We start from the raw sequence: 12,422 nt of genomic DNA, 5'->3' as shown, positions 1-12,422 counted from the left end.
CACAAATAGTAAAGTCAACAACTAGGATTGCTTTTTATTCTATTCTCTAATCTTTGAACCAGATTCCGTCACTGTGTAAAAAACCTGGACTCTGGATGTTTCTAACCTTCTCCCTCCAGGGACAGCAATGAAACGCAGGTGTGTCGCGGGAGCTGGTCAGGCTGAGTTGCTGTTATACCGAGAATCAGAATTTTCATTGAAGTGCCCTCAGTGGAAGCTGGAAATTTCCACTATCCAGCACACATAAAGCTTATTTTCATTTTAATCCTTTAGGACCTGGTTTTGAGCACCAAGTCTCTTGTTCTATGCAAGGCAAACGACGGGCATATTTTGAAAATGCAGGTCATTTGCATCTGCAGCGGAATAGACTTCTGCGCCTGTGCCCATAATTTAATTATTTAGGCATCTTAGTGACCCATGTGACTTCTGCTATGTCTGCAATAAATTTCTACTCATGAATCTGGGACTTGGAAATAGGGGTAGCTAAAAGGCTGTCATGAATTAGTGCCACAGAATTCAGGGAAGCTGTGCACGCGCTGTCAGGATCGTGAACGAGCCAACGATGTGTTTTTTCCTTTGGGGCACAATGTTCTATAGCTAAGGTTTCCAGGAAGCGTAAATATTTCTGCTTTCTTTTTTTTTTTTTTTTTAAATAAATGTAGTGAATGCTCTTAATTTCATTTCATCCTAGTGGAACAGTTAAAACTACGAAATGCCAGCAACTCTTCAGTAACAAGAATGCTACTTTATTATTTTTGAAAGAAATGCAGCTGCCTGTGTAAAGCGTTCAAAGAGAGCAGTGGACTACAAGGAGCAGCCAGTAAGAACTCTGCTCGAGAAATCATAATTCAAATAAATGAAAAGCTCAAGTTTCACTCTACAGTTTTAACTAGTCTTGGTAGTTAACAGGACTGGAATAAAAGAGGCAAGACTGAATGCTTACTGAATTGCATCTGAAAGATTAACATGTCTGAAACTGCAGAACACAACAAAGGGAAACTCCAGCCTGGATTTATTGTGTACTTATTTTCCTTCTACAATCCTTGTTTTGCAAAAATGTATGTTGATTAGTCAAAATCATTGTTACGTTTTATGGATATAATATAGGTCGCTTTTTATAAGCTTCCTACTTGCTTTTTTCCCCAACGAATTCAGATATACAGAGCAGTCCCTCGATGAAATCACTTGAACTAGTTCTGGAACAAGATGCATTTCACCATAATCTCAGAGCTTTAAATAAAGTAATGGAGATTTCTGTTAAATGGACATTCCCAGGTCAGCTGAGGCTCGGAATCAGTACACGCTTTAAGTACAAGCCTAATAACTTTAAGCACATTCCTATCTCTGCACGTTTGCGAGGACCTAAACGGGGACTATTAGCCAATATCTTATCTGAAGGAACGTGCCCTGCTCTGTCACAGGCTTGATCCACATATTGCGCCTCTAAGTAACATAGTTTTAAATTCTTTTTCTCTCTTTGAAATGCTTTGACAGAAGTGGGGATGACAGATGCCTTTGCCAATCTGTCAAGCCAGGAGGAATTTTCAACCATTTCAACTCTGCGGGTTTTGCTGCTTAGGCTCTCTGGCCATTTCCTCCCTTCCAGAAGTTTGCTGAACGACATTCTCCCTTCCCTTTGCTGGTAGAAACTGTCGTCTAGTCATTTATGCTTCTCCCCTTCTCAGATTTTCCTCACAAGATTTGCAGATGGAGATTTAATCTTCTCATTCTATCAACAGGAGAAAATAAGAACTCATTAGGGAACAAGACTGATTTCTTTCTTAGCTCTAATTCTCTTATTGCCTCTCCTAGCCACATAATCTGGGATTGCCTTAAAACCTGTAGGGAGGGTGGGTTTATTGCGTTTGTGATCAAAGAGAGTAGAGAATTTAAAAGTTTTAAAGGACGAGATTAAAGGCCACGGAAAGAAGCATAAGGCTCCCAATCTGTGCAACTGTATTTGCAAATGTGCAGAAAATGAACGGTGAGAACAATCTGTATCCTTAAGAAGATGATCTAGAAAGGCAGAATATTAAATATTCTATTGGAAAGAACTGGACAGGCTTTACATTTGGAAGTCAAGTAATTAATTGAGATTGAAATACACAATCAAATGGAAAACAAAGAGTAACATTCAGGCTGAAGCGTCCTTTTTGCTGTGGGTTTTGGTTTTTCTTTTGTGGGGGGTTGTGATAGCTTTTTTACAGCAGACAAACATTTATACACTTCCACTTTCCAAGAGGAATGAAAACTCATCACTATTTAGACAAAAAGTGGAAGAAAGGTTTTAATTGTGTCATCTTTACAATTGTCAATAGTTTCTTTTGAGGAAAATTTTCCAAAAAAAAACCCCGGCAGGCGATTCTAACCTTAGGAAAGAAAGAGCACCCAGGATACCTCAGACATATAAGTGCTGCTGTATTTAAATAACTTTCCTTCGTTTTCTCCTGGCCTACAATGACACGTCCTAGCACATACTTCGCTGGTGACTTCTCTTCTCCTTATAGCCAATGCCAGAACAGAAAGTCAGGTTATGAGACGATGTTAAGTCAACAACAAATGTAACATCTGTTTTCTACAAGCTCCTTTCCCATTTTTCTTTTTATTCTATCTTCAGGCTAAGTTGCTGGCTTCAACCTCATTCAGAGGCAGCTAATCCAAAAGGTATCTGATGGCCGACGACCGCAGGTAGCCTGGTTTGGGCGTGAGCAGTACCGAGCCAGACCCAGCGGACACGCTGGTGGCATCCGCGCTGGCAAACTCCTCCCTCATCTCCGCTACAAAGACTCCCGTCAAACTGAGCCTGGTTGGTTTGGCTTTGTTGCATAACATATGATTCTCTCTTGCGATGGGTTTTTTTAGTGTCATTGAGAGCAAAGAATGTGTTCAAGGGATCACCAGCTGGAAAGTTGTTCGTCTCCGTCTTTACTGCAAAAGGGTCTTTTTACAAGTGGGGATACGCGAGGTTCGTGGTCAGCGGGCTGTAATAAGGCAGCTGATTACAGCTAACGCTAATGCAGGCAGGACATAACATTTCCTGTGGAAACAGCCAAATGACTGGTCAATTTAAAAATAAAGACAAGTGGTTAGAGATGAAAGCGATAAGGCGACCTATACGGAAAATTCAATGCTATAAACAAACAAGTTTGAAGATGGGTGTGTTTTTTTCTGGACGCTATTTTTTCCGTCCCTTGTGAGGCTCTGGGTGAGAGATCTCTGTTTTTCTTAGTTGTTATGCCATAGCCGGGTAGTCAGCCATGGCTGAGAAACGCAGCTGAGGCAGAGAAATGAAACAGGTAAGAGCTGCAAGACTTTTTTCCGAAAAAGCAGAGCACTACTAAATTAATTATAGGTAGGTAATATGGTAGCAAACGTGATTATTATCCCACGTGCTAAGTAATCAGACACCTCTGCCTAACTGCAAACTTAAGCCCAAATGACTACATTGTTCAACATACCGTGTGTAGATGTAATTTATTGAGATGAGAATTTCTACATAAATCGCATTTCCTCTTCTATTAAATTCTTCTTCGAGTTAATCTCTGTGCCTGAAAGTGTTGTTCTTCCCTCTCTGCCTCCCCATTTTCCCTGCCCTGTCAACAAAGCCAATAGGCGTCCCAACGAACTTAAATCTTGTCTTTGCGGCAGCTGGACATCTCAAGATGACATCGTAGTGGGATAGACAGGCTATGACATGAACAGCATGACAAAAATATCTTTAAACATCAGAATTTGAAATTAAATTAAATTTATCTCTGCCTTTCTCACTATTATATGGATTCATTCATTGTCTCTGTGCTTCAAGAAAATGGAAAAAACAGAGTATGCAGCTAGAAGAGTCTCCAAGCTTAGATGCATAATTGCAACATATCCTTTTTTAATTCAAATATTGATATTTCACTGAAGCTTTTGTGTTTTCTCTGTATTTTCTCCCATCTCTGAAACGTAGTCCAGCCATGCAACTTGCAGGTATTGAGCAATTTGTACGATGACAAGCGCTTTCTGTTTTTTTTTTTTTTTTTTTTTTTTTTTAAATTCTAATCTCCTTAGATTGCCATTGCCAGAACTACTGGCTAGTCTTCCATTTATTTTTACAGCATCCTTTTGCAGGTCGTGTCATCTGGTCCACTTTAACTCTCATTTTTCTGAAGGAAAATTTGGTCTAAAATAAAAGAACACCCACTCAGAGCTTCACCCATGGAGAATGCGGCGTGTAACTTTTCTGTAAATCGTGTTCCAACCTCAGTTCCCCCCCAAGTCTGTTAATTTGCTTTGGAGATTTACTTGGGCAAAGATTACAGGAATTGACCAATTTCAACCTGTTCACTGGCTAAAACTATTTATGTGGACACAGATAATAGGGAGCAATTCTCCTATGGAAAAAGGTTGAATCTCTCCCTGAGAGCAGTAAATTTGGCTCCCTGAACGCTGTGGGAAGATCACTGTCTGCCCCAGAGTGGAACTCACAAAGGCAGTTCCCTATTTATCAGCAGCCTTGTGCACTCCTCCTTTTTATCTCCATGTCACGACTCCTCTATTATTCCATCTCTTATAAAATATCTCATTTAGATTTGTACTTTCTGAACAGCTAAACATATTTTTACGCAATTTTGTCAAAGTAGCTGTGCTTCCAAGACCATAACACACTATCAATAATATTTACTGGGATTAGTTTTTTTGAAGTCACATCTATTTCAAGTGCTAGATCTCCTAATTAACTTCAGTAGTTCATTTAGAAAAATCAAAAAGTAGAGGCAGAACCATACTACTTGTTCACACTCTCTGTCAGTAGCAGCCTTATCTTATGTTCTGCGATAGCCATATGTGCTCGGTACACACGAGTTGGAGTTCTGTTCAACAAAATGAGAGCTCTTCACACAGAAGGAATTTTAAGCTAACCTCTCCGCTGCTTTGCCTGCATTTTTGCCTGTATCATACAGGAGCGAGACACTCAACACCATCATACAGAAAAGGTCCAGGTGCAAAGAAAGTCATCCCTATAAGTGACCCTCGCCTTCATCTGGACACACTCTGCAGTGATGCCCAGCAATCCTTCAGAGAATTTACAGCATTATATCCTGTCGCGCAGTGAGGCTAAGCCGGGGCACAGCTGAATCCACTGCAGCTGAAATCAGTATTTCATAGCAGTTTCCTTAAATAGTGAATTTACATTTAATTTCCATGTGCTATATGGAAGTTTGTTAGAACCTAGTTCCATCTTACTAAGATAGGAGACAAAAATAGGGAAAAGAACCCACCCCTAAAAAGAGCAAAACTAGAAACAGCTTTTCTTCTTAGCTGGCCATACCTAAAATCTCTTTTACGTCAGTCGGATGTTTCACAACCAGCACTTGAGAAATACCCATTAAGGATGAAGTATAATGAATGCTCCAATACCGTATACTCAGTCACTTCTAGGGCTGCAGAATTGGACCTCACCGTCAGGAAAGGATTTTCTAACTTTAAATGATGGCACTGCAATCTACAGAGGTTGCTCATCAAATAATACCTGCCACTCGCTGGCTGGTTTTAGCGTGCTCAAGCTATTAATGTCTCAAATGATACTGGCGTTAATTTATAACTGCATGGAACACAGAACTACCTCTTGTTTTCATTTGGCAAATGGTCATTCTGAGACGTGCATTTTCAACACTCTATTATCTTTGAAAGGCAAGAAACAGGTTGATAATATATTTTCCTCTTGATTGACAATGAATAGCGCTGTAGCTGTGATGACTTTATCAGCATTACCGAGACACCCGCTTACAAAAACGTGCCCAATGATGCCCGTACTTTGTCATCTTGAAATATACCTCCACCTCAAAATCTTCACTCCATTACTCTTAAGAATAATATTATTCTTATTAATAAATATCATGGGCATTTAACAGAAGGAAAGACTACACTATTTTAAGATCTTGCATGTTATTATTTAACAATCAAGATCCAGCCATTGAGTTTTCCAAAGCAAAACGTTATGCTACAAAGAGCAAGGCACTGTTAAGTTTTACATACAGTGAATTTCCATTAGTGACAACTATGGGACTATTTTTACAAGCTGTTCGTTTTTACTTTCCCCAGACGCTATCAGATGGCAAAAATTCACTGCCCAAATATCAGCAGAAATTAATTCTGTGGCTAAAAAACAAAACAAACCAACAAAACCCAGTCAAACATAATGATCCTTCTGCAACGAATAAGAAAACTGAACCGTCTCTTGATTCAGTGATTTGCTCGAACAGCCTCTGCCTTCACTTTACCTTTGCTCTACCTTCAGCTGCAGATTGCTGCTTAGAAATCTTCAGCAGGACCAGACTGTGGCACGCCAGAACAGGCACGGAGCCGCAGCGCGCGAGATCACCGAGCATTGATTACAGGATCTACTTGAGCCACGCGCTGGATCCTTTCTTATCAACAGAAAGCCTAGGTTGGTGCATTCCCCACTAAGACTAAAAATAAACAAAATGTGTGTCTGTCGTGTGCACGGAAGTTGTAAGAATAGAGATGGAGAGAAAATTGAGACCATTTAGAATAAAATTAGCCTTATGTGACATAAACACTGACCAATCAACAGTCTGTTAAAAGAAAACATCTGCCCAAATAAAGAGGTCAAAAAAGGCTGCTCATGAAAACCACAGGCTAATTTATCCACAAACAAGCAGTAACTTCTACCGCTCCTGCCTGGGATTTCTGACCATTTCATTAATTAGACAATCTTAAGAATTCTCTTGTATTTAACGTATGGTTTTAATATTCAAAATACAGACTTTGTGCATCTACATTCAAATTCTCTAATTGCTAATTTTTCTTGGGGGAAAGAAAGTGTGCAGCGAGCGATTAACATGCGCTTTCCTGGCGTGTGTGCGCTGAGGGAAGCTCTCTGCTGAGGCACCTGCGCCCCCCCCAGCACCTCCCACTTGCCTTACGCAAGCAGCTAAAGATGCAACAGGGAAGCAATATTTTCATGTACTTACAGACACCACCTACAGTGTAATTTACATTTTACAAGCCATTCTGATTTTTAGGCATTCCATTTTGTAATTTAAAATAAAAGTAAAATAAAAATAAAACTTCCCTTTAAACTGAGAAGTTTACTTTTTAAAAGACCTGTAAGGGGAAACCCTGAATGGCCCGACTCATTGGTCTAGTTTCCAACACTATTAACGAAGCTCTAAAGCTGCAAGGTGGCAGTGACAATATTTGCCGTACTAACACCTTCATCCAGCGCTGCCGGTTTTCCTAAGGAGAGAGTTGCCACGCAAACATCTAGATGCGATACAGCAACATCAGCAGCGCTGGGGCACTAGAAATCCAGCTGGTTGGATTTATGGGACTGCGCTACTACCCTCTACACAAGCTTCATTCGTGTTTTACCTAAATAAAGGGGGTTATGGTCCATTGTTCCTTCTGGCAATGTTTGTATTTGTGCAAATCAAGTGCAAGCTCTGACACATCGGGACAATAGTGCTTTAAGCACATTTAAAACAGGTTAAAATGGCGACAAAGTCTAAGACGTAGAAAAATCAAGTTCCAAAGCAGATATCATTATCTTTCACTAGTTTCTTCTATCATGACAATTGGCAAGAAAAATGAGGAGGATTTTTGCATCAAGATACACCACAGTAATTAGGTAGGATTTTACCAGACAATGCAACATATTAAATAAAATAATTCTAATAATATACTAGCCTGCTAAATGAGAACAGGAACCCAAGAGCATTTATATTGCTTTCTTCCACTAGTCAACGGAATTAGATTTAGTATCCATATATCTAATTATTGTGTTTTACAATCAATATCTACTTTATTAGATAGCATGGAAATGAAGAACAGACCAGAGTTCAAAGATTTCAAAAAAACAGTTTGGTCTCACAAAATATATCTAGAAATAGTTGAGTTGAAACCAGACATGCATTATTACCCTCGTTACTGTAATATTAATATTCATTCAGTGTATTTTGCGTTACAACTGCAAAATTTACAGAAGTTTTTTTTGGATTAATTATTTCTTCATCAGCCAAGGTTGACAGTCGCCATGAAGAAAAACAGAGTGTGTCTATGGAAATGGATGCTGCACTCCCCGTTTTCTGACTGGGCAAACGTAGTGAAATTGAATCTAAACTTGACTGAAAAGAGGAGAATTAAACTTCACATTTTATTAAGTGAGGTTTAAGCCTGCTCATTGAGTAACAGAAACAGGACTGACGCTCAGCCCTGGTTCTGAGGTGTTTGGTTTAACAGAAGGCTTCCCTCGGGCTCGTATCGAGGACCCTGCCAGCACTTCAGTGCTGTACCGCACACGTCTGTGTCACCAGGCCGCTGGCACTGGATCCACGGCAAAGCACATAGACCTTCCAGTGGTTTGCTGTGTTCACACCAGTGAATAGCAGAGCTCTCAGAATTACAAAATCATGGAAATTAAGGCTGGAATTCAGCCCTCTAATTCAGCTTCTTTTTCTCCTCTGCGGTTCAAGTAAGGGTCAATTAAATCTGTCAATCCTGCTAAATACTTGCCGAGTCTGTGACCCAGGTACCCCAGTAGAAAGGTAACATATATTACCCCACCGGCACTCTGGTAAAAATGACATTTGAAGAGCTGGATTCAAGCAGAATAGAGATTCTTTGGTTTACATCACCTGAGTATCCTGCCTCTGTGCTACTTTCATCTTAAATTCACTGGTTGGGTACTATTCACGGCTTGATTCATAGTATTTTAGCCACAAAACTGACACACAGAAAAAAATTGAAAATTCACTGCTTAAGTAACTTCAGTTCTTCCTCTGTGAGGAGTCAGTACAGAACGTGCCTTCTCACTGCTGACAGTATAATGCACCAGAAAACTAGTCTGCACCCTCCTGAAACCAAAGGTGTGGGCTTGCTCTGAATTAAAGTGCTGCCACAAAGCAGAAGTGAACATTAAAAAGTACATAAATTACATCATGCTCATATAGTTGGTAATGTAATACACTTCTTTTTTTCCTCTCGCTGATCTGGAACTGGCTTAGACTAGCAGTGACTGAAAGTTGTTGGTGTCTGGTGGCCAATACACGATCCCTGTCATGTTCCCATTGGGAAAGTGACTGTTTGCCAAAAACATTATTCAAAATTATACCTTGTTCTTTTACAGGTAATTATTCTGCCATGAGCAGTGCAACAGCTGTCAGCCTTATTACCACGCAGGCCCGTGGCGCTTGGGGAAATGTACCTCCCATCTGGAGAACAGAATACTTGAACCTGAATACGGCTGTGGGAGGGACGCCCCTGGAAACCGAAAGGCTCTGCATCTCAGACCCCTTAAAATCTACTTTGCTGCCCTCTTCCTTCTCGAGTTTAAATACTCCTTCGTTAGGTCTCTGTATTTACAGATCAATTTCCCAGACATTTTAACCTGTATTTCCCGCTTACAAGAAACGTCTCGTAAATCTGCAACAAAGGACTGTTTAAAGCATACCAAAATGTACAGAAACGTATTTGTGTGTTGATCCACGGGTTGAATCCTCACACGCCTGGCTTTCTCTAACATGGTTCTTTTCTTGCAAGCCGTGTGACTGCTCTGCTCCCTGTCAGGGCACCAGCGTCTGCCTGACCTCCTGCCTTCTGTTCCTGAGCATCTCTCCATCAGCAGCTGCTGGCTCTCACTCCCGCCCTTCCTCTAGAGAGGATTTTGCATAGTTAACTATCCTTTTCCTCTCTAAGCTCTAGCTCTGAGAACTTTGTAACTTTTGGTAAGTGATTGCCAAAAGCATCACCTCAGTAGCCCAGCCATTGTTCCCTTGGAGTTGTTTACTGAGATCTCTCATCTCTGGCCATTGTTTAGTTTCCTGTTTGCTCTTCCTACCAGCTCCTTTGAGTTCAAGCCCCTGTGCTCAGAGAGAAGAATGCGGAACACATCAAGTGGAATACAATTACACCCCCCAAAAAAGAGTACTCTCTTCCTTGCTCTCCATAAATGTTCATCAGGATTAAATTCATATATGTAAATGTTGTTGTTTAGAGAAGGAACAAGCAGGATGCGAGATGCAGAAGGGAAGTTCTGTACATGAATCTTTCATCTCATGATGCTTTGGAGGTAGCTACTCTGCAGGCTGACAAGCTGCTGAGGAACAGGACACCCAGTAGGTGCAGAGACACCAGCCCATTCCGGCCTTTTCCCAGACTGAAAGGGCCACAGCCCCCGGATATCGACCACCATTAACTACAAGGATTAAATGAAATTCTGCAAACGCCATCATACTTACACTGTCATTGCTTCCTTTGTTGTCCTCGTATTTTGTCTCTATATGAATGGAGAATTTAGGCAAAAATGAACACTGCAACAAAAGAAAAATATGTTTGACATAAAAAATATGCCCTGCTTCATCAGCTGACATACGCGGTACATCCTGTTTGCTATCAGCTTTCTTATTTATTTCAGATTACTTCAAGAAAAAAGAGTAAATGCACACACAACATGAGAGCAAAGGGTTTTATGATCCTGGAGGGATGTAGAGATTCTATCTTAATGTTGAATACTGTAACGAAGGTATAAATAAAGCAGTATAAGTACTCTGGAATGACCCGACACACTACTTCTCATGCTCACTATGCATATGAGTACAAGTGTCCTGAACGTCTTGTCATAAATTCAGTTCTCTAAGCTCTCAAAATCAACTAGATACTCATCACCATAGGTTAGTCTGTCCCCCATATGAAATAGCCCAAGGACACTTCGCTAGCTGCAGGTGCTAACCAGAAAACAATGCTTTGAGGTGTGAGGGGGTTTTTTAAATTTTCAGTGAGAAAGGAATTTTAGCATAATTTCCTCTTAATGAAATTAAGATAGATTATGAGCTGCTGGGGAAATTCCTTTATACTAAACCCAAATAAATCTTCAGATAATAATGCAAGAAAATTAAGAATGCACAAATATTTTTCTAGTAAAGATAATATTTCTGTATTTTACACAGGAATAAATTTATTTTTCTGTGGATTGCTTAATTTATTTGGCTTATTGAGACTAGAATTTATAATACTAGGCAACATAATTCCAGTGGAAAAAAAAATATTTCAAATATCTTTTCTTTAGCATTTCCCAGTTCTTTCAAATCAACTTTTCAGATAGGCAGAGCAGCTGTCTAACAGCTCTGAAGGATGCTAGTTCAGCGTCTTTACTATTAGTCATCAAGTCTTTTCTTGCATGAGGCTGCAGTAAAACCGAAGTGCCAGTTCCGTGTGTGATGCATCACTAACACCCTATGGCAAAGTGCCTTCGTAAAGACTGGGACTATTTACTGGGCTGTACGTACAGGTTACACAACGAGGACTTTATTATGCCTCAGTGTTCACAGTGCTGTCAGTCCAAGTTTGGACTTGATAAATTTTGGAGAGTCCTTCTAAGGAAGGGAGAGGCTGATGACTAAGGAAGGAGGTGATTTAGGCGGCCACCTGCGGGGCAGCAAAATTGAAACGAGAAGCCAGCTCCTTTGAGACTGCAGAAAATACTTCCCGATTCCATGGATATCACCCTACAAGCCATTGTTCAATCTTCTTCTGATCACGGGATATCTAGTATTCGACGAGCACATCTAGAATTAATAATTGTTTTAAAAATGAGAGAGTTTTGCCAGAATAAGGTTCTGGTGCCATGGAAAGCCTCTGGTCAAACTGCCTCCCGCTAACACAAGGAAACACTCCCATGTCACGTGTTGGTGCCACAGATGCCCAGACCACACAGGCTTCTCCTCAGATCTTCTAAACGTTTTGCCTTTTATTACAGATTTCTGTGGAGTAGCACATTTATGAGTTTCAATCCAATCTGAACCGTGACTAGCTCTCAGCTATGCAACGTGTTCATTGAGTGAGTATGTGGGAGGCAAAAAAAAGAAAAAACCCCAGCAGTATGTGAGTGCAGGACGGGGCAAGTTCAGCGAGAGATCTGCCGGTTCCTGGTACCCAGGTTTTGCGGGTAATTAAACATTTCCTATGTATATATCGCAGGAAGTGCTGGTTGAAAAATATACAATATTTATAAGCAGTCTGTCAGAACCGGGGATCTTGTAACACAAATTAACACCAAAAAAATCCAGATATTCTCCCAATTGAGGTTTCACCACATATCTCAGCATGTTGCTCCTATTCTGGGAGACATCCAAAGGCATCTGCAAACAAAAGCATTAGCAAACAGAAGGCACTACAGCCAAAGAAGTTTAAAAAAAAAAAGCCAAGGTTTGTCTTAAGGTTCTAATCTGTATCTCCAAAATTAAGCAAAAGGTGGACTGAACATCCTTGAACTATATTAGCTGGAAGAACAGGTGAATAAAAGGGGTTGATTAAAGGAATTCTATAATCAAACATTTCTAGAGTAAGAAAAGATATAAATGTGATACTACAAAAAACAGGGAATCACCCGTGAGACACGGGGACGCCAGCATGTCCTAACCCAA

The 12,422-nt window shown here is 40.3% G+C and overlaps 1 protein-coding gene across 1 annotated transcript in view; it reads right to left on the bottom strand.

The window, feature by feature from the left end:
- The window catches only part of PITPNC1 (phosphatidylinositol transfer protein cytoplasmic 1), an 87,912-nt gene that overhangs the window by 21,953 nt on the left and 53,537 nt on the right, over positions 1–12,422 (bottom strand). Inside the window, exon 5 of the mRNA XM_074608121.1 lies at positions 10,239–10,310. Within this exon, the coding sequence (XP_074464222.1) occupies positions 10,239–10,310 (72 nt within the window). The remainder of the gene's footprint in view (positions 1–10,238; positions 10,311–12,422) is intronic.

The sequence above is a fragment of the Larus michahellis genome, chromosome 14 (genome assembly GCF_964199755.1).
Source record: "Larus michahellis chromosome 14, bLarMic1.1, whole genome shotgun sequence".
NCBI lineage: Eukaryota > Metazoa > Chordata > Aves > Charadriiformes > Laridae > Larus > Larus michahellis.
Note: the sequence above shows the minus strand (reverse complement) of the source record. Positions and strands in the feature narration are given on the sequence as shown.